Genomic DNA, 23,991 nt, shown 5'->3' with positions numbered 1-23,991 from the left:
TGAAAGTTAAGTGATTTTATGATTAATAAAATTACTTTGATGACTTTATGCAATAATACTTTAACTTTGATGACCTATGAAGTTAACAGTTATACTCGTAATTATAAATGTATCTCGACGACAAAAATTAATTGATAACTTGTTAAAAATAGTAACCAATATGTTATCTCACACGTTAAACTATATTGAGGGGTGAGCATCATGAGACCTTTTATTCTAGCTAAAGTACTTGACCGCCTAAATAGAATTCATGTCTCCTCTATTCGATGGAGAAGGGAGGAAAACTGGACGTTGTCTGTTCTATTACATTTATATTTCACTACGAAAATGTCTATTTTCGTCATGATCGATCCACATTCCAGCACAGTGCCCGACTTGCTTATCTTAGAAATATAACTTAATTACCAAGGTAGTTTACTTTTTAATTGATCATTACATAGAACATAAACTATTTTGAGAGTCATAGCAAGAAGAGAAACATATTTCAGGTAGCTCCTCTAGACAATTTGGACCATCCATTGTAAAGATCTTGGGAAAGATTTTACATTGGCACATATGCCACTGCCACAATAGCTTCAGTATCCAATTTTGGGCCCTTTGAACCAAGCATATTGAACTGTTATAGGAATGCCAATTGTGCAATCCACAGACCAATGGGGCTTTATGTTTGGCAAATTCTTTCAAAATTAATGAGGGATGAAAATGTAGGGACGAGTATATTTGTTATGCATGAAAGTGATTGTCGGAAATAGGAATAATGTATCTTATATCTTCTTTTCTTCTTTTTTTGTTTAAATTAAATGGTGATTTCGGGTGAGAGCAAAGGTGACTAATTCAGCAACTTTTCCATTATCAACCTATGAAAAAAAAAAAAAATTATCCCTTACGTAAGGTTGCGAGAGTACAATTTAGATTTAAAATTACTGCTTATATACGCAATATATACCATAAATTCACCAAAGCATTCTATAGAGTGTAGTTTTAGCGTGTAAGTATGGCCCCGGGGGGGGGGGGGGTTTATCCGTGTGAGATAGCACGTTATTTTTTCTCAGAATCCTAGATGTTGTCGGAGCAAAGGATCGTCCCCCCAGCTATTAATTCTACCATCATTGGTATGTACCTACCATCTCCAACTAATACAAATATCGGGTAAATTTTACCATCGAGACTTGGACAGATATGAAAGAAATTATCTAACGTTTATTTTTGTCTCTGATGAAATTTTCATATTAGTATCTTTCATAATGTTTATATACTTGACCGTGAGCCCAGACCTTTGGTCTTTTGATGCTATTCTGAACCCGTCAACCGGTTTAACCGGAACCGGCCGGTTTCCGGTTAAAAAATCGGAACCGGCCACCGGTTCCGGTTTACCGGTTTGAAACCCCAAACCGGAACCGGTCTGGTTCAAACAGTCCAAAACCCTTTTTTTTTGTTTTTCGTATAGTATATATATATTATAGTATTTATACTTATATTGTAGGTATATTTACATATGTTATATAAGTTTATAAGTAAAGTTTAAATATTTACTGACTAACAGGCTAACAGCAAGTCAGCAATACAGCATATACGTGTATATACTTGAAAAATAACTAAAATATATTAAGAATATACTTATAATATATAGTATATGTTTAAGTATACATATACTACATATAGTATACATACATACATATATATATATATATATATATATATTATACTTATATGCTATATATTATAAGTATATGTATACTATACTTATATGTATACTATATATTATTATAAGTATATGTATACTATACTTATATGTATACTATATATTATAAGTATATTCCAAATATATTTTATGTATACTATCTATTCTTAATATATATTATATGTATACTATAAGGGGTCGTTTGGTTTAAGGTATAAGGTGGTTTATCCCAGCACTAATTTTTATACCATGTTTGGTATAAGGTATAAATTAGTGCTGGGATAAATTTATACCTTGTACCAAACATGGTATAAAAATTAGTGCTGGGATAACCCAGCTTATACCTTCTTAACCCAATGGTATAAAATAATCCCAATAGATGGGATAAATTAGTCCCGGGATTATAATCCCGGGACTAATGAGTCCTTAAACCAAACGACCCCTAAGTATATAGTTATACTTATATAGTTATATGTATACTATATGTATACTATATATTATAAGTATATTCCAAATATATTTTATGTATACTATATATTCTTAATATATATTATATGTATACTTAATATATACTATATGTATACTATAAGTATAACTTAAACATATATTCTAGGCGGTTTGTCTTATGTATGTGATTGTGCAGGACATGTATCTCCTATGGGATTTTCGGGGGGTTGTGTTTCATCATCATCATTATCAATTTCATTAAAAGTGTCGGTAAAATGTTGTTGCATTGCCTCATGACCTAAAAGTGGATTATTTCCACCAACATCAATACCTAAATTAGGTGTTTCTTCCACAAATGTTTCCTCATTAAGCCCACCCCTAACAATACCACTACTACTACCGGCACCACGTCTAAATCTCTTTGCCATTATTAAATAGAATTAATTTAAATCACAATCAAATAAATCACAAGAAAATAAATTGCAACAAATGAAATTGCTAGAATTAAATTGTGTAAATTGAATTGCGAAAAATAAAGATAGAGTTGGAACGAAGGTACCAAATTGCCGGATTAATTTCCAACAAAGTGAAGGCGGCTAGAATTGCAAATCCACCAAAGCTACTTCGGATTGTTGCAAAATCACCAACTCCACCAACAATATTATAATTGTAAAATTAATAATTGAAACTAGAATAAGACTATAATATTTATTTGAGAGAAATTTAAAGAGGCTAATTATTGCAAAGTAACTATAATTGAGAGATTGAGATTTGAGAGAAAGAGAAGAGTGAATTGGTGTGGATTAAAATGAAAATGAAGAAGGGTTTATATAGGGTTGGGGAATGGGTTAAAGTGTTAAAAAAAGGTTTGGGGGGTTGGGGGGGGGGGGGGGGGGGAATTAATTTATGGCCGTTTGGCAACGGTCATTTTTGCAAATGGACCGTTGCCAACGGTCCAATAACGTCCATAAGCCCAGCAGCAACGGCTATATTTAAAAAAAATTAATTTTACCGGTAAGAAATAAACGGTTAACCGGTTCTACCGGTCCAGTTACAGGTTTGAACCGGTTAAACCGGACCGGTTGACACGTTTATGCTATCCTATGTCTTCCATGATATACCTTCAAATCTGTTTTGTTGCTTGTTTCTTGTGGCCCTTGGGATTCAATTAATGGCTAAGCAATATTCCTCAATGCATAGTACACTAGGATTGAGACATGAATCGCAACAATTGGTTGGAAATAGATATTACACGAATTATAAGATTTTTATTTGTCACAATGTATATCCCTTAGCTCAATAATTACGTTTCGAGCCCATTGATGTGATGTGAATGTAATATTTGAAACAGACGTTTCTAAAGCAGTCAAATTTTCCTTGGAACCGATTTTTCATTATATGTTATATATGTGTTCTCTATGACAATATTTGGTTATACCATCCAAAAAAATATCCGGACAAAGGACACTATTATAAAGAGTTAAAGAAGTTTAACTGTTTGCCATGTTAATTTTGCAACTTTTTACACTTTGGTTTCTTCACAAGCTACAAGCACTAAAAGCTAGGGGTACTAATTACTTCCAATTGAATGCCAAATCATGTTTGCACTAAACGTTCTCTATTATTTCAAAATTTCAACATTCTATTTTGTTTTATTTTTTTGTTGTTGGTTGTAAATTTGACACCTCCATAAGGGCTATTTTTCTTGTTTCCATTTCTTTTGTAGGTTTGTTAATTGGATAAAAATGCTACTGTAGATGATACAGAGGTCAGGGCCAAAGTGTCCCCTCCCCTCTCTTCCTCAGCTTTTCTATTTGTTTTTAAATTGAGAAAATGTCCAATTTTTTCTTTGTACTTTATAAAAAGGTCTAATTTTGCCCCTCGTTAGAAATTTAACTCATTCATGTCTTCATACCTAAGGCTATAGTTGGAGCATGTAGACTAGATAAGTATAGTATGGCCAATTTCAAGATTAGAAAAAAAGAAGTATGGTATTAGCTAATTTGCTTAGAACAAATGATGAATCTGTTAAATGTTGTCAGATTTGTTAAAGCTAGTTAATGATTAAAGCTAGCTAAGTTGGTGTGAATGAGAAATGGAGGGAAAAAGATAATGGAAGGAAAATGAAGTTCAAAGCAAAGTTCCTTTGAAAAGGAGTCTTGTACCACATTGATGGTAGAAAGGGAAAGTTATGTGCTTATATTAGAAAGCACTTCCTCTAGCTCTTAAAGGGTCAAGAAGAGGGACTCCCCTCGCGTCGTCGTCGCTCGGCTCGGCTTCGGATCTGGATCAAATGATCTGATTGATTGATAATATTTTTGGACCAAATTTATTTAAATTCAATCTTCATTCTCTGAAATTATTTTGTTATTTCCGCCGTAAAATATTAATTAATAAATAATTAAATTTTCGCGGAATAAAATTTAAAGGAAAAAAAAAATTCCCCAACGTTCTTATTTTTTCGGAAAAGGCATGGCCTTTCCGAACAGCCACCAAGCCTATTCTGAACAGGCATGTTCGAGGCTATATAAACTGAGGCAATGCCTCAATTTTCGACTACTGAACAATTTTTCCTTGCATTACATATTCTGCATTCTTTCTCCACAAAATAAAACTATCGAGTCTTACTGTGTTTCGTTGCCAGATTTGAGTTCGCCGAAGTCGTAGGCGTTTGAGGTACCGCCACTCCTACGACAGGTACATCCGTTATATCCTGGGAGGAAATAATCCGTAACCTCGGGTACAGTGAGGGGGTTAAATTCCTTAAGGACATACAGTGAATTCTGTGGTCTCGGATATTTGTTAATTTTATTCACACAATTTTTTTTTTCATTTTCTACTTACTGGTTTTATTTCCAGTTTCTGATTTTGCTTTACGACAGTTCTGAACACGGGAGGATAACAAGCTTAAGGAATTTAACAACTATTTCTGTGTTCATTTGTTGTTGTTTAACGATTACAGAACGTTATTTAAAAGAAAAAAAAATTGTTTTCGTTAACATAAAACAGTGCTGTCCACAAAATAAAAGAAACTTGTGTCTTTGTTGTTTGCATGTAACGAACTTGTATGTTGCTTGGAGACTAAAATCTTCAGATTTTCTACTCCGGTTGAGATTAAAGTTTTCAGAACTTTCTACTCATTTGGATACTTGATTTGAAGATATAAAAACTTCATCAAGTATACAACATACAGTTTCCTATATTCTGTTTGAAGGTTTTAAATCTGTCTTGTGTAAACTTGATTCGGTTTGAAGAAATAAAATCTTCACCGTTGTGTATTATATTTATTGCTATCAAAACAGATTCAGTTCGAACATTTTTTTTTAATTTAAACTGATTCACTGTTTCTTAAATTTTTCTGTTGTTTCCTACGACGGAAATGGGAGACCAAATTCCAAATTTGAATGCTACTGCTACTGCTAATGCCACACCAGCCCCCGTGATTGGTTCTACGAGCAATGTTGCGTCCTCCAGTCGTACCGCACCAGCACCGGCTCCGGCAGAGAAGCCCGGAAAATTCACCGGGATTGATTTCAAACGATGGCAACAAAATATGTTCTTCTATTTAACTACTTTAAGCCTTCAAAAGTTTATTAAGGAGGACGTTCCGGTTCTGCCGGAATCAACACCTGAGAATGAACGTTTTGTTATAACCGAGGCATGGAAGCACTCAGATTTTTTGTGCAAGAATTATATTCTTAGCGGACTGGAGGATGATCTTTACAACGTCTATAGCAATATGGGAACATCAAAAGAGCTATGGGATGCGTTGGAAAAGAAATATAAAACAGAAGATGCTGGACTAAAGAAGTTTATCGCTGCCAAGTTTCTGGACTACAAAATGGTAGATGGCAAGTCTGTTGTTACTCAAGTTCAAGAGTTGCAGGTTATCATCCACGGTCTCCTTGCTGAAGGTATAAATCTGCTTAATACCTTTGTCGAAAGTATTCAGTACACTATTACTTACATATTGTTTGGTGTAGGTTTGGTGATTAGTGGGGCGTTTCAAGTTGCGGCAGTGATAGAGAAGTTGCCTCCTTCATGGAAGGACTTCAAAAATTACTTGAAACACAAGCGAAAGGAAATGACACTGGAAGATCTCATTGTTCGGTTGAGAATCAAGGAAGATAACAAGGTAGCGGAGAAGAAGGCAAATGGGAGATCAACCATAGGGGGAGCACATATTGTTGAAACTGCCCCAACTAATCTGAAAAAGAGGAAAAAGGCATCGGGACCAAGGAACTATCCCAACAAGAAGAAATTCAAGGGAAACTGCCACAATTGTGGGAAAATCGGACACAAAGCTGCAGACTGTCGTGCTCCGAAGAAGGAAAAGAAGAAGGGTCGGGCTAATATAGTTGAAACAAACGATGAGGTTGATGACTTGTGTGCTATGTTGTCTGAGTGCAACCTAGTGGGAAATCCGAAGGAGTGGTGGATTGACTCTGGCGCCACTCGCCACATTTGTGCTGTTAGAGAAGCCTTTGCTTCATATGCTCCCGCCGGGCCCGACGAGACCATTTACATGGGAAATTCTGCAACGGCCAAGATTGAAGGTTATGGAAAGTCCTGTTGAAGATGACCTCTGGCAAGGTGGTGACTCTCAACAACGTCTGTCATGTTCCTTAAATTAGAAAAAATCTAGTATCTACCGGACTTCTAGTGAAGAATGGTTTTAAGTGTGTTTATGTTTCTGACAAGGTTGTAATAAGTAAGAACGAGATGTACATAGGAAAATGTTACCTTACAGAGGGCCTTTTCAAACTGAATGTAATGGTTGTTACTAATAATAATAAAGTTTCTGCTTCGTCTTACTTGATTGAGTCAAATGATATATGGCATTCACGTTTAGGACATGTCAATTATAAAACCTTACGAAAAATGATTAGTTTGGAAGTATTGCCTAAGTTTGAATGCAATCAATCAAAATGTCAAATCTGTGTTGAATCTAAGTATGTTAAACATCCTTATAAGTCAATTGAAATGAATTCAAGTCCTTTAGACTTAATCCATACAGATATTTGTGACATGAAGTCAATCCCATCTCGCGGTGGAAAGAAGTACTTCATAACTTTTATTGACGATAGTACGCGGTATTGCTACGTTTATTTACTTAATAGTAAAATTGAAGCATTCAGGCAGTACAAAACTGAAGTTGAGACTCAACTTAACAAAAACATTACAATGATAAGGAGTGATAGGGGCGGTGAATATGAATCTCCTTTTGAACAAATATGCTTGGAATATGGTATTATTCATCAAACGACTGCCCCTTACTCGCCACAATCAAACGAAATTGCAGAAAAGAAGAATAGAACACTAAAAGAAATGATGAATGCCCTGTTAATAAGTTCTGGGTCACCCCAGAACTTGTGGGGGGAAGCTATTCTAACAGCTAGCTGAATACTCAATCGAGTGCCCCATAACAAAACAAAATCAATTCCATACGAAAAGTGGAAAGGAAGGAAGCCCAATTTGGAATACTTCAAAGTGTGGGGGTGTTTGGCCAAGGTGCAAGTTCCTAAACCCAAAAGGGTAAAAATAGGACCTAAAACCGTTGATTGTGTTTTTATAGGATATGCCACAAATAGTAAGGCATATCGGTTTCTGGTTCACAAATCTGAAAATCCCGACATTCAGGTGAATACAGTAATTGAATCAGATAATGCTGACTTCATTGAAACCATATATCCGTATAAAAAGGAATGTGAGTCGTCTAGCAAAGAATCTAAACGACCTCGGGAAGAAACAAAGGAAAATATTCCTGATAAGGAAAATCCAAGACGCAGCAAACGTCAAAGGACGTCTACTTCCTTTGGACCAGAGTTTCTAACATTTTTGTTGAAAAATGAGCCTCGAACTTTCAATGAAGCTATGTCTTCATCGGAAGCTCAATTTTGGAAAGAGACAATCAATAGTGAGATAGAATCCATATTGGACAACCATACTTGGGAATTGGTTGATCTTCCTCCAGGGAATAAACCTTTAGGTTCCAAATGGATTTTCAAGCGGAAAATGAGAGCTGATGGTAGTTTTGATAAATATAAGGCAAGACTAGTTGTTAAAGGTTTTAGACAACGAGAAGGTCTTGATTAATTTGATACATACTCGCCGGTAACGAGGATTACATCTATTCGGGTGTTAGTAGCGTTAGCCGCCGTGTACGGTCTTGAAATCCATCAAATGGATGTGAAAACAGCCTTCCTAAATGGAGAGTTAGAGGAAGAAATTTACATGGAACAACCTGAAGGGTTTGTAGTTCCAGGGAAAGAGAAGGAGGTGTGTCGACTTGTTAAGTCTCTTTACGGACTAAAACAAGCACCCAAACAGTGACATGCAAAATTTGACCATACGATACTGTCAAATGGATTCAAGATAAATGAGTGTGATAAATGTGTCTACATTAAGAACACTCCGAACCACGTCGTCATTGTTTGTTTGTACGTGGATGATATGTTGATAATGAGTAACGACATTGCTAACATAAATGCTACCAAGCGCATGCTTGCTAGCAAGTTTGATATGAAAGACTTAGGAGTTGCCGATTTAATTCTGGGAATTAAAATCCATAAGACTCCTTAAGGTCTAGCATTGTCACAATCTCATTATATTGAAAAGGTACTTGAAAAGTTCAAATATTTGGACTTTAAAGTTGCAAAGACGCCAATTGATATGAACCTTGCTCTTGCAAAGAATAAAGGTCAAAGTCACTCTCAATTGGATTATGCCAGAGTGTTGGGAAGCTTGATGTATATCATGAACTGTACGCGACCTGATATTGCGTGTGCTATAAGTAAACTAAGTCGCTACACTAGTAATCCCGACCAAAATCATTGGCTGGCAATGAAACGAGTTTTGGGGTATTTGAAACATACTCAAAACTTTGCTTTGCATTATAATAGGTATCTTGCAGTTATTGAAGGATACAGTGATGGAAATTGGATCACCGGTTCAACTGAAACTAAATCCACAAGTGGATATGTTTTTACCATAGGTGGAGGAGCAGTGTCTTGGAAGTCATCCAAACAGACATGTATCGCCCGCTCTACAATGGAATCTGAGTTCATAGCTTTAGACAAAGCCGGTGAAGAAGCTGAATGGCTCCGGAATTTCGTAGAAGATATTCCATTTTGGCCCAAACCGTTGACTCCTATATGCATACATTGTGATAGCCAAGCGGCAATAGGAAGAGTCGGGAGCGTTATGTATAACGGAAAGTCTCGTCACATACGACGAAGACATAATACCGTTAGACAACTACTCTCTAGTGGAATTATCACAATTGACTATGTTAAGTCAAGAGATAATGTGTCGGATCCACTAACTAAAGGCCTAACTAGAGAGGTGGTTGAAAGATCATCGGGGGGAATGGGACTTTGGCCGAGGACAAGTCATCGTGGTGGTAACTCTACCTAGAAGACTGGAGATCCCAAGATCTAGGTTCAAAGAGATCAAAAAAAGTCATTGATGACGGTTCAACATTGTCACAATAACTTTTTGGTCCATTCTCGTGATGAGACAATGTTCAGTACCAGGATAAAGCATTACGGCTTTTTAATGGTTTCTAAGTTTGATACGGGGTATATCAAATAGTGTATCTACGGGATGACACATTTAGAAATCACCTATGTAAGTGTGAAGTGTAAGCCGCTTCAAGGAGAATTCTGTGAGGCCAATTCTCTACGCACTTATGAACCAGGAAGTGTTCATGGTTGAAACGAACAAAACAATGAGAACCAAAGATGGTTAAAGGGTTAATTGTGTGACATGTGGTTGTCTAGGTATACACCAAAGCTCGACGGTTCAAAGATATCAAATCTACCGATTGACCGAGTATATCCGACATATGTTCACTACGGAAAGTTCAAAGAGAAATCTACTTATCCAGATGCGATTAATCCTTGCTTACGAATCACACAGTATTTTTGTCATGCATGTTTGTCCATCATATAGCCATTCCCCATTCATGTGGGGGATTGTTAAAGCTAGTTAATGATTAAAGCTAGCTAAGTTGGTGTGAATGAGAAATGGAGGGAAAAAGATAATGGAAGGAAAATGAAGTTCAAAGCAAAGTTCCTTTGAAAAGGAGCCTTGTACCACATTGATGGTAGAAAGGGAAAGTTATGTGCTTATATTAGAAAGCACTTCCTCTAGCTCTTAAAGGGTCAAGAAGAGGGACTCCCCTCGCGTCGTCGTCGCTCGGCTCGGCTTCGGATCTGGATCAAATGATCTGATTGATTGATAATATTTTTAAACCAAATTTATTTAAATTCAATCTTCATTCTCTGAAATTATTTTGTTATTTCCGCCGTAAAATATTAATTAATGAATAATTAAATTTTCGCGGAAAAAAATTTAAAGGTAAAAAAAAATTCTCCAACGTTCTTATTTTTTCGGAAAAGGCATGGCCTTTCCGAACAGCCACCAAGCCTATTCTGAACAGGCATGTTCGAGGCTATATAAACTGAGGCAATGTCTCAATTTTCGACTACTGAACAATTTTTCCTTGCATTACATATTCTGCATTCTTTCTCCACAAATAAAACTATCGAGTCTTACTGTGTTTCGTTGCCAGATTTGAGTTCGCCGAAGTCGTAGGCGTTTGAGGTACCGCCACTCCTACGACAGGTATATCCGTTATATCCTGGGAGGAAATAATCCGTAACCACGGGTACAGTGAGGGGGTTAAATTCCTTAAGGACACACAGTGAATTCTGTGGTCTCGGATATTTGTTAATTTTATTCACACAATTTTTTTTTTCATTTTCTACTTACTGGTTTTATTTCCAGTTTCTGATTTTGCTTTACGACAGTTCTGAACACGGGAGGATAACAAGATTCAACACTTTATTTGTTCTAAAATTATTTTTATGAGCTTAGTTGCTTAGGAGGAGAACCCCTTTGCTTGTGCAAGAATGGCCTGTCATTCTTTGACGGATGAGTACGTAACTGTCCCTTTTTGTAAACTTCTGTTTATAATAAAATCTAACTTAAAAATAAAAATCATGTCTTTGCTGTTAAAGACTGCTTGTGGGGTCAAAACATGCGCAATTTGTTAATTTAACCTTGCGATTTGATTGATTTTTTGTAGTGCCATAAGAAATATCTCTATTCTCAGTGCTCGAACTCTTAACCAGTACTAATTAAGTTTAATTTTTGCTTTTGTATTGATGACCTCGTCCTATTTTACACGGCTTAAACTTTTAAATGAGAATGATTGCACACTCATCTTCTTCTTTATCAAGTTTTTGAACTCCATAATCTTGGAATGATATATATATATATATATACGCACACTTAGATAGTAGTACATGGTACCTTGGGAATAAAATGTAGATTATTGAAGCCTTAACACTTTCAAATAAACAGAATTAACAAGACCAAAAAGCAGACATCCCAAGTTAAAATTGAGAATCTCTCTTCCTCCTCTTTATCAACAAACCTGCACTCACTGAATATGCATGCTCCTGCAAAATGTCATTTAAGGGGACAAAAGGTTAAATTTTACTTTATACTAATCGAAATTGAACAATTTCATCCTCCGATAAATTTTTGATTTAATCTGCTACTAGAAAAAAGTATGTTTTTGCCCTTGACCCTAACATAACTTCAATTTGGAAGTTGTTTCAATCATAATAAAAAGATTATAGAGTAATTGAACTTCTTTATCAAAATATTTATAGTAATAGCGCGTAATAGCCACTTTTCTGCCTTATAATTGAAAACATAATCATTGTCACGAAGTTTGAAATCACAGTTGAATCTCCATGACAATATCCTGAAGTTTCATTGTGGAATTTTGAACTCCATGACAATAGCTATCTTTCAATTACATGGGCTGAAAAGTGGCTATTTGTGAATTTTATCTGAAATATCTGGACACGTGAATCCGCTCATTTTACGCTGGAGTTCCGTTAATAGCAAGGTCAAATACTAGATAATTTGTTAAGGTAAGGATATGAATGGACCAAAAGTTACCAAAAGTACGACTGAGGACAAAATTGAGCTATTTCGAATAGTACGTATATGGGGCAAATTTGATTCTCTTCCTTACTTCTTTAACTTTTTTCTTAGACCAGCTGTTGAATTTTGTTCTGCTACATGCTGCATTGGAGATTTGAGCATGGCCGGAGAACTGTTTCGCCGGAAAGTGGAATCACCGGCAAGTTATCGCAGTTGCAAATCTCGATCATCATACCATCTGGATCATGGAAAAATAATTGATCAACGTAGATTCCACCTTCTTCAACTCTGCTCTTAATGTACTCTATTTCCATCTCTTTTAGCCTTTTTTCCACTGTTGTCATACTCTCACACTGCAGCAACAATCAATCAGTTCAATTTAGTTTAATATGACAACTATGTGGTGATGATAAAAAAAGAACAGTTCAGTACACTAAGCTCTTAGTATGCAGAAAATCTGGAGAAAAGTTGGACCACATTTGGTCTATCAATCAAATATGGTTTGACCTTTCTTCGAATTCCTTGCATAAGCAGAATTTTAGTGCACGAGATTGACATTTACCTCTTGCTGATGACATATAGTAGCACCTAGTCCTGTTGGAGTTCATGATATACCACATATTGTATATCCACAATACACAGTAGTGGATCCAACATGATGGGCTGTAGTTGCTGCATTATTTAGTTATGGGCCATATTGTATTCATTTATTCTTCCAGGTCAAAGCCCATGTATATAAGGACCAATAAGTCCTCCCTTTGTAATTAGATATTCACTTCCCCACATTTTCACAATCAATAAAATTCTCTCTCTATATTTGTTTCCTCTCAATGAACCAATTCTAGTTTTGATCTGTTTCGTTGTATTCCGCAATTTTAACATCCAGCTTATCAAGCACCTGTGGCCTCTTCATTGAAGGGGCCTGTATAATACAGGCAATCTTGGTAAACAGAACAATGCAGTCCAATTGGTAAATGAGCTTTGAAACAGACACAAGATTGTAGTGAAAACTAGGCATATAAAGCACATGATGGAGAGTAAATGAGAGAAATTCAATGGAACCAGTACAAGTGACTTTTACTTTATACCCATTAGGAAGAGTTACTAAATAAGGGACAACTAGAGGTTGGATATCAACTAAAAGGTCTTTGTTAGATGTCATGTGATCAGTGGCCCCAGAGTCTATTATCCAAATGCAATTATCTACTTTAGTGATCATGCATGCACCATAAGACACATTGAAGTAGATTGTCACTTCATTCGTTCAAAACTTGGTGAAGGTTTGGTTGATTTGAATCATGTTTCTACCACTGCTCAGTTAGCTGATGTTTTTACAAAGCCTTTTACTGGACAGGTCCAGTCATTCCATTTTGCTCAAGTTGGGTGTTCAAGGCCCCTCCAACTTCCGGGGGGGGGGGGGGGGTGGAGTTGGATTTCATGATATGCCACATATTGCTTATCCACAATACACAGCAGTGGATCCAACATGATGGGCTATAGTTGCTGCATTCTTTAGTTATGGGCCACATTGTATTCATTTATTCTTCCGGGTCAAAGCCCATGCATATAAGGACCAATAAGTCCTCCCTTTGTAATCAGATATTCACTTCCCCACATTTTCACAATTAATAAAATTCTCTCTCTATATTTGTTTCCTCTCAATGAACCAATTCTAGTTTTGATCCGTTTCGTTGTATTCCGCAATTTTAACAAGTCCTTCTGAGTTTATATGAAGGAATTTGACTGGATATGGAGTTTAAGAAATAACGAAAGACTTTTGACACATACACTAAATATATGTGAGGCATCAAAATCGCCGGCCTTATTATCAATAATCAAATGAATGGTGATCGTCGTTGAGAGTTCTTGTCATTTTCTCTCTCCTTGTAAATTAATGAACTTTTATATCAACTGAATCGGAACAAGTCATGTCATTAAGGGTGAAAGTAGAATGGGGTGTTATCTTTAGATCGATAGTTTCCAAATAGAGAAAAGTATCTTTCTCTTTTTATATAACTGGAAAAAAAGTGTCATATAAAATGGAACATCTCTAAATATGGCAAAAATAGTAATTTTCACCCTCTCAAATAAAAATTCTTTTAGTCTTGGATTATAATATTTCTACTATAGTCTAGTTGAGTCAGAAATATCGTTCACTTCGCACGTAAAGATTTGATAACAAATTAGGAAACATGACATGCATGTCCAAATAAAAAGCTAACAAGGTAAAAAATACCTTCCTCTTATAGGACCATATAACCAAAAATTCAAAGAATTCTGATAACAGTACTGTTGTTGGGTAGAAGTTAAGGCTTAAAATCCCAACTGCCTCAAACCCAAAACATTTGTACATGAATTGTGACAATATAGATCGAAACTGCTGGCATAAAACTCAACTCTATATGTACACGCGACAAGGGAATTCAAAATGTATATATAAAAAAAAAAAAAAACACCAAGAAGTCAAGGGGATTCAACATCTACTGTATATATGCATATATAATATCTACTACACATGTATATATATAATTAACTTTGACCTTATATACACTGTAATTTCCCGGCGAATTAATGGGATTCATCTAACATGCATACATATCCTTTGGGAGATGCAGAATTTATTTTTTTCTTTCTAAATGAGTAAACAAAAGTCCTAAGTCTTAAATATATTCAGTCTTAAAGTTGGAAATATAGAAAAAAGAGACAGAAGTAGTGTGTACCTGGAAGGAAATGTGATTGTCCTTGGGATTAATTGTTTTAATCTTTGGCAATTTCTCTGGATCCTCAGATTGCAAAAGATGTATGCCAAATCCATAATTAAACAACCTGAAAAAGACATTAGTAGTTAATCAACATGTGCAATTAGTACATTAATGTTGTTTATCAACTTGAAAACAAAGACTTTAACAGCTTATTAAAACATTCATTTAATTAGTACTTAGTAGTACTCACCAAGCTCCATCAAAATTAAAAGAACCAGGCCTCCTAATTGGAAAGAATCCAAGAATGTTTTGGTAAAAATCAAGAGATTTTTCAACAGATCTACAGACTACTGATATGTGATTCAATGACTTTAAATGCAAAGGATTCTCCATAATATCCTTCCACAAAATGAAATTAAACAAAGCAAGAACAAGCTCGAAAAAATAAAAACTTCAAAGCAAGAAAGAAATTGAAGAACCACAGAATTGCAAAGTGGAGTAGTAATGGAGTGGCTATATATAGAAAAAAATTCTTGAAATGATATAAACGAATTTTTTTTGGTGACAACTGGTGAAGAGTAAAACAAGTAGATACCACGTGGTGACAATTACTGTTTATTTTAATAATATTCCAAAAAGCCATGCAAAAGCCTTTTGACAATTATACTTGGCTAATCGAGTGATGAATTTAGACAAATTGCACTTGACAATTAATTAAGTAATCCTACTTGATAGCTATACTGATCTATGTCAGCATCCTAGTTATGGTTTAATAGAGTAACTCCGAGGATTCGATTAATTTTTGTCATCATATGAGATGTGTTGTTATACGGATAAATAATAATGTATGAATTATTGTAATGTAAATAGTACTACTATATAAGTTGTTATATTGTGAGCAATAATATGGAATGTGTACTTTAAGAGTATTTTCATCTTTAATTTTTTTAATTATCTAAGTATAATTATAATAATTGTATTCTTATTTTACATTTTGTTGGATATAATAATACATATAGAAATTGGGTGCAAATTTTGCGATTATAGCGTTTATAAGCTTTCTTTTTAAGTTATGCATGTATTAGTGTGACGGAGACTACAAAACGTTAAGCTAATCTTGAAAAGCCAATTAGAAGCGGAAGTAGGCTTTATTATGGGTTCGGAAGATTCTAGAAATTTTAGTTTAAATTTTATAAATATGTTTAGAAAATTTATTATTATATATATATACACACACTTGAGATCGTTATCCTAAAATCCAGAAATCATAAAATTAAAATCCCGCCACCCCTCTGATACGGATATCACTAGATTTTGATGTAATTCTGAGATACTAAAATTATATATACACACTTGAATTTGGTACATCTTATTAGGTGAGAAGTCATATTCATCAACCTCTAACTTGTGGACGTCTTCTATATGAAAGCTTTTGCTAATTAGTTCTCCAAAATACATATTACAAGTTATTATAACTGACGTCTTTACACGGCATATCGTTATCAACTTCTGAGTACTTATCAGAGTCTCTTAATAAATTAAAGAAGTGTCTATTCAGCTCCTTTTACTTTTTTTAATGCAAATTTATAGTTTAACCAACATTTTATGAGTTAAAGTTATCTATACTTATCGTGTTAAAAAGAAATTATTTACACAATCAAGTTACTTAAAATATAATTATAGGTAAAATTTTCGATACATGTTAATTACTAATGTGTTAAAAATGATAATTAACCTGCTATCATAAATAAACAATTGCTGATAATGTAAAAATAAATTTACACTAAAATTGTACATAAATTAAACTCACATTTTATTATATACATTAGACAAACAGTATCTTGTGATTTACTTGATTTCATTAGTCTACTAGTGAATTTGTCCGCGCGAATAAAATACCATCTCGTTAAATTCGTGAAACAAATTTTTAAATATTCTAGTGCTAAAAATCCTTTTAGTGTTCAAATTTAAACATATAAGTTTTTCAGTTTTAATTCATTTTATTATTAATTCTTAATTTTAATACTTTTCATAATTTTGGACCGCGTAATGATTATTGATATCCTGAAGATTTTTTTTGTAAATTAGAACCGCCTAAGAGTTTTAGATCTTCTGAAGATTTTTTTTTTTTTTTTGGTATCGTTGAAACTGCTTTTTTTTATTTTTGTAAAGAAAGGAAAAAGTTCTTTAAGAAAGTTGTAGCAGAGCTATATGTATAAAATGTAATGTTTTCTTAGTATATATAAAATATATATAAGGATATATGTTTAAAAAATAGAAAAGTGTGTGTGTCAACATGATTTTAAACCAACAGAAAATTTATGGCACGTTTAAGATCACATATTTTAAAAATATATTAAAAAGGAAGTGGAATTCATCTCTACAAAATATCTTTTTACATGACTTGACTTAAATTTCCGTTCTCCAAGTGTCTTCTAGGAGGCTTGGAGCCATCATCTTCGTCAAGCATTCTTGGATGTGTTGGTACCTAAAGATACTTGGGAATGCCTATCACCATCTTCCCCTTAGCGAATTCCAGTCATGCCATGCCATTTAGCTATAGCTTATACTGAAATTGTAAATTCTCCATTAAGTTCTTCAAAAGTGTACAATGTATAATCTAGTTAAATTCAAATGCAAAATGGCTGCTTAGGAAGCGGCGCTCAAAAGTACGAATGAAGTTGTTTGACATACATTCAACTTCCAGCTGATAAGTAATGTATTGATTAGTGATGGTAATGGAAAATAAAGACTCGTAATTGAATAGGAATGTAAATACTCACAATTTAATGGCAATTAAATGCACAAAATGGAAGAAACTGTTTCTTAATTTCTTCTATATGGCATGATTGGAAGAAAAAAGAAGAAAATGTCAAATAAAAAGAGTTAAAAGGGGCGTCTCTTGAGATTTTCTAATATAACACATAAATGGAAATAAAATAAAATAAAATAAAAGGAATTAGTGAAAAGGCAAAAAAAGGAGGAAAAAAAATACAATAGTCTTTTTTTTTTCTAGCTTTATATGGAGTACACATCTATATATGGCTAAGGAGGCAAAAAGGGAGAAAAGTTGTTTCGCTTCTCTAATCCTTTCTCCTATGAGTTATATTAGTAGGCTTTTGGACATAAAATATGCGATATTTGGAAAAAAGTAAAAAAATCAAGTTGTGCTTTGACATGCATTTAATCGGAATTTTTAAAAAAAAAATTGTGAGTGGAGAAAAATTAACTTGAATAATTGATCAAGGTCATTTTCTCAAACTTGAAACTCACTTTCAAAAACAATTTCAGAAAATCAATCTAATGTATAACCAAAATTATTTTGATTTTTTTTTAAAAAAAGTGAAAATTTTATACGAACAAATAGGCGTTATCATACACCAAACTCATAATAGCGACAAAAATATTAGAATATCATAACATGAAGGGACAAAGAGTTAACTATTCTCACACGAAAAATCTTATATAAAGTTAAATAATAATTATTATTATTATCATAAAAATAATTATTTTCTTACCTATTCATCTCGAAAGCCTGGACAAAGAGTTAACTATTCTCACACGAAAAATCTTATATAAAGTTAAATAATAATAATTATTATTATTATCATAAAAAATAATTATTTTCTTACCTATTCATCTCGAAAGCCTCCAATCTCCATAGTCATTAGCCTCGGGAGATTTTTGATGTCTAAAAACAAAGCAAAAATTAAAAAGGATGAACATATATTGACAATAAGACCATAATGAATAGGAAATATCTTACCTCTTCATCTTAAAAGCCTCCAACCTCCGTAGTCATTAGTCTAGAAAGGATATTTGAAAATCAAGTTGTGACTGAACATGTATTTAACTAATATGTGTAGTGGAGGAAAATTAACTTGAAAAATACATCAATATCACTTTCTCGAACTTGAAACTCACATTAAAAAAAAAAATCAGAAAATCAATCTAATGTATAACCAAAGTTGTTTTGATTTATTTTTTTAATATGAAAATTTTATACAAACGAACGGCGGTATAGTACACCAAACCCATAATAGCAACAAAATTATTTGAATATCATAACACGAAGAGACAAAGAATTGACTATTCTCACAGAATTTTTTTCATATAAAGTTAAATAATAATAATTTATAAAAAACAATTATTTTCTTACCTCTTCATCTCGAAAGCCTCCAACCTCCATAGTCATTAGCATCGAGGGAAATTTCATGTCTAAAAATAAAGAAAAAACTAAAAAGGATGAACATATATTGACAATAAAACCACGGTGAAGAGGAAAGATCTTACTTCTTCATCTCAAAAGCCTCCAACCTCCATAGTCATTAGCCCGGGGGAATTTGATGTCTAAAATTGAAGCAAAAGTTAAAAAGGATGAACATATAATGACATTAAAACCACAATGAATAGGAAACATTAAAGTGGTCATTGTTGAGAATTCAATTTTATAACATTAGCAATGTGATAGTGGAGTAGTAAATGTCGAGACATTTATTCCTATATTTTTTATAATAAAGCACAAAGAAAAATAGAGAAAATGTCAAAAAAAGGAGAAAAAAGATAAATGCCAATGGAGGCCATAGAGAGGTGTCACATAGGATTGTCTATGTCTAGCTTTATATTATATATAGATTTCCATAGACTAATTTGTCGTCCTCATCAAACCAATAATCATTAACTTGGTCATCCATGCACTCCTATATATTATTAAACACAACGAAATCAAATGAATCAGGAATTAATATTTATATGCCCCAAGAGCTAATAATAATGCAGCACCACACAACAACGGCCCAGCTAAGAATTTTGATAAGAGGATCAAGAATATATAAAGATGCCACACTTAAATTTGAACCAATATTTCTCTTATGTCAAGGAATTCAAGAATTTATATAGAAATTAAGAAGGCCAGACAAGAAACCCCCTTCCCTATCTCATGTGGTGAACAAAAATTGTTTATGCATAATTTTCTGAAGAAGAGGAATGTGTTGATTAATTTTGAACGGATCATTAAAGTCGGATCGTCCATGTAGGCTGATCTCACCAGATTAGGAGAAGTTAAAGAAAAATTAAATTAGAAATCGTTTTCAAATTTCTTGTTACGTAAAGATACACCAAATTCTCGCTTTATTTTACGTACATGATATGAATTACATTTTAATTCCCTACTGAATGAATCCAAAATCTAGAGTTATTGGAATTTTTTAATGAGTGTGACTTTCTTACAGTATGCATACAGTTTTTTTAACATAGGGATACATATAGTTTGAGCAGAAAATAAATTTAGTTGAAATCGCAAAACTTGAACAAAAAAATATAGTACGATTATATATTACAAGGAAATGCATTAGAAGATTAATTATAAGCACATCCTGATCAGTACTCTTCTTCCTTGTAGTATCAAACTACATGTGATGATTTTTGCGCATTAGGTGTGATAGTTAAATTAAGTACCCGACATTCGGCCAACTAATTAATTAATAGACTAAAATGATAGATGTAAAGTCGTCCTCACATGCACGTGTTTGTTATAGATTATATATTAGTGAATCTATTCGCGCTTCGCGCGGATTAGACATCGGAACATTAATTTTGTTAAAATTTTCTTTTTAATTTTTAAATTCAAATATTTCAAGTTTAGCCAATTATATTCTTTTTTTTTTTTGGGATAGAATACACTACTGTCATATTCATTATATGCACATAATTACATAGGATCCAGGTCTCTTATGCCTATTACATAATAGGGGACATTCCAAAAGATTGACCATTATAAAAACTAATTTCACGTTCATAAGTATTTCTTAAAATGTCTGCCCAAAAAGCGCCGCTTACAAACACCAGAGGAACTACAATGATCTTCGCGTTGTCAAAAAGCTTCTTCCTACTCTTTCTTTTGCGAGCAAATCTACCACCTTGTTCTGTTCACGATAGACTTGCTTTACCACTGGATGTCCCCAGCTCGCTCACCAAGGACATGCTTTCAGAAATAATAGAGTTATAGGGAGAGTTATAGGGAATGTGTCCACCTTTTAGCATAGATATTACCTCTGTTGAATCAGCGTTGGTCTCAATAGGCCTCAAATTATTCTCCTAAACCAGTTGTAACCCCTGTATAATTGCAGTGTGGTTATATCTTTATACATTTAATATATGTATATGAGTATCTAATTGAATGAATCTCTTGTATTATTTTTACATTATTTCCTTCTTTTTTCACCCTCTTATCTTTAACCTTTTTTTTTTCCTTTCTTACTTGCCTATGCAATCATTTTTTTTAAAATGTCAAATCTTTTTTTCTTTTTTACTTTAACTTCCTAATAACAAAGATAAGTAATAAAAAAAATTAATACCTCAACTTAAAATAATAAGATATTAAAGAAATAATACGTAAAAACATATTACTATAAGATATGAAGAAGCATAGATATTATTACACATTAATTAATTATAATTTAATTTGAGAATACGAAAAGTACCAATATAGTTAGGAACATGAAAGAACAAACAATTTAATTGGAAAACAAATTTATTATGAGTACGAAAAGAGCCAATAAACTATAAAAATACATTTATATAATATTTTTATTTTTGATCATTAAATATTTAAATTATTGCTTAAAATCCTAATATATGGAGCGTGGTTCGTACTTCGTACTGGTAGCCATTTCCTTCTTTTTCATTTTTTTTTTACGTTTTTGGTTCTTTTAATTATTATTATGCATATTCCTAAATTTCTATGGTTGCAATTAGTTTTAACTTCTAAAAATCATTTAAGCAAAAAAAAAAAAAAACAGAAGCATCAATATATGTCACAAGAATCTAGTTCATGGGTAGCCATATACCTAACCAAATTTAAACATTCATGAATTCAGAGAGTGAATATAACTACCTTGGAAGAAATACATTCAATGTCGAGATAGATATCACAGAGTGTCCAGGCTTCTGATCAGCAAATACTGAGTAAGAAATAATTAATAGATTCAAAAGAGTAAAAATTTCAACCAAAAACATTAGCATATACCTTTACCCAATAAGAATTGATTTCAAGTGTCCTGCATTCATTATGTAGATTATAGCATGACACAAATTACCAAAATTCAGCAAATACTGAGTAAGAAGTAATAATTGGATTCAAAAGAATAGATTTTTCAATCAAAAAGTTAGCATATACCTTTACGGCTTTACCTGTAAAGAATTTGATCCATTTGAATATGCGGGGGGAAACGACACAAACAAATAAGTTCAATCAAGATACGAAATATTCATTAACACATAAATCTCATAATATAAATCGTGACTATGCAAAGTCTATAAAAAAAATTAAAAAAAATATAGTTTAACTTTCGGTGAAGAATTTCCCGAATGCAATGTTGAAGAATTATTTTCTTGCGTTACAACTATTGAAGCTAAAATGGATTGATGATATAGCTGCTAACATAAGGCTTAGAGAGGTGCCACATCACCTTGTTTATGCCTATTTTTGTATTATATATAGATTACCCATTGACCATCTTGATATTTTCATAAAATGAAGATGACATGAGGTTAAAACAAATTGAATAAGCAGGAAAGAGGACAAAGAAAATTACCTTCTGTAGAAAAGGAATGAAGAGAATATATATGCAAAAAAAATATAAAGATCATTGCTACGAAAATTTAATGTAAAGATAAATGCAAGAGCAATTACTCCTATCTTTTATTGGAATGTGTTACAAATAATCCCACGTCTTACTATAGGGGGAATTATAGAGGGGAAGATGAAGAAACATAGACATTCAATATGCATTAACTATCATGTTTAATTAGACAATTAAACCTTAACATTGAGGTCATGTTATTACCGCTACATGGGTTGTTTTTTATATTTATTTTTAATTTAATAGTTACTTTTGAGATTAAGAATATTAACATTACATAGAGAGAAATAAATCACTCATTTAATTTGGAGCATCCACTTACATAACACATAAATGACTTTTTGATCTTTTTAATATGGCACATAATTGGAAGAAAAATAGGAAAAAGCCAAAAAAAAAAAGGAGAAAAAAGATAAATGTCAATAGAGGCCATAGAGAGATGCCACATAGGATTGTCTATGCCTAGCTTTATATTATATATAGATTACAAGGAAATACATTTGAAGATTAATTATAAGCACATCCTGATCAGTACTGTTTTTCCTTGTACTATCAAACTACATGTCATGATCTCTACATATTAGGTGTGTGATAATCAAATTAAGTACCCAACATTCTGCCAACTAATTAATTCATAGACTAAAATGATAGATATAAAGTCGTCCTCACATGCATGTGTTTGTTATAGATTATATATCTACTACTGTACCTTCTCCTATATATTCGTTAACTAATTTTACGCTTAATCAGCTTGAAGAATTAAGACCATTCATTTGTTAAAGAAATAATGCGCTCACTCACATTGGTTTTGTGAAAGTTGATTTTGGAACAGTTGTATTTGAATATATATATATATATATATATATATATATATATATATGACTAAAATCTTAAAACATTTTAGACGCTGTCATATATATAAAATTGATATATTGGTACGTTGAATAAATCAGATCCCAATTACCCCAAACTATTGCGTTAGCATCATCCCATGTGAGTCTCTAGATTTATATTTAATCAATGCATTAGGACATTAATTTAAGTAAAGAAAAAATTTAAAAAATCACGTCAGAATTTTGAATATCACTACTATTTTCATACTTCTTTTACTTAATTAATTTGTCTTATTTCTCTATAATAAATAATAACATCAGCTAATACATGTTAGCCGGCGTTTAGTAAAACGATATTTTTAATGTTTTTATATGTTTGTAGTTCACCATGGTTTTTTGCCCAATTTAAGTATCTCAAGTGAAATATGTGATTAAATTAAAGTCATTTATGATGACACATGTAAAAAAAAAAAAAAAAGGTCAGTCCGGTACACTAAGCACTCGTTATCACACATACATACTTTAATATGTAAAATTTAAAATTTGCCTCTCTTATTATCTTCCTTTTGTCTTTATCTTTATTTTTGGAATAAAAAGTACTTCCTCTATCCCAATTTATGTGGTGTTTTCAGAATTCGAGAATCTAACAGTTTCATTTTGACCGTGAATTCAGGCTTATAATCTTTTAGTTTTTCGAAATAAAATTTACATATTCGAAAACT

At 32.9% G+C, this 23,991-nt stretch overlaps 1 protein-coding gene across 1 annotated transcript; it reads right to left on the bottom strand.

Moving 5' to 3' along the window:
- Positions 1-11,373: 11,373 nt before the first annotated feature.
- Positions 11,374-15,277, bottom strand: LOC132638755 (glyoxylase I 4-like). Its single transcript, XM_060355529.1, has 4 exons — positions 15,044-15,277; positions 14,812-14,917; positions 12,183-12,444; positions 11,374-11,595 (listed from the first exon to the last, which is right to left on the bottom strand). The coding sequence occupies exons 1-3, from the start codon at positions 15,184-15,186 to the stop codon at positions 12,226-12,228; spliced, it is 468 nt and encodes a 155-aa protein (XP_060211512.1). The 5' UTR covers positions 15,187-15,277; the 3' UTR covers positions 11,374-11,595; positions 12,183-12,225.
- Positions 15,278-23,991: the final 8,714 nt, after the last annotated feature.

The sequence above is a fragment of the Lycium barbarum genome, chromosome 4 (genome assembly GCF_019175385.1).
Source record: "Lycium barbarum isolate Lr01 chromosome 4, ASM1917538v2, whole genome shotgun sequence".
Taxonomy (NCBI): domain Eukaryota; kingdom Viridiplantae; phylum Streptophyta; class Magnoliopsida; order Solanales; family Solanaceae; genus Lycium; species Lycium barbarum.
This window is presented reverse-complemented; position numbering and strand designations above follow the sequence as displayed.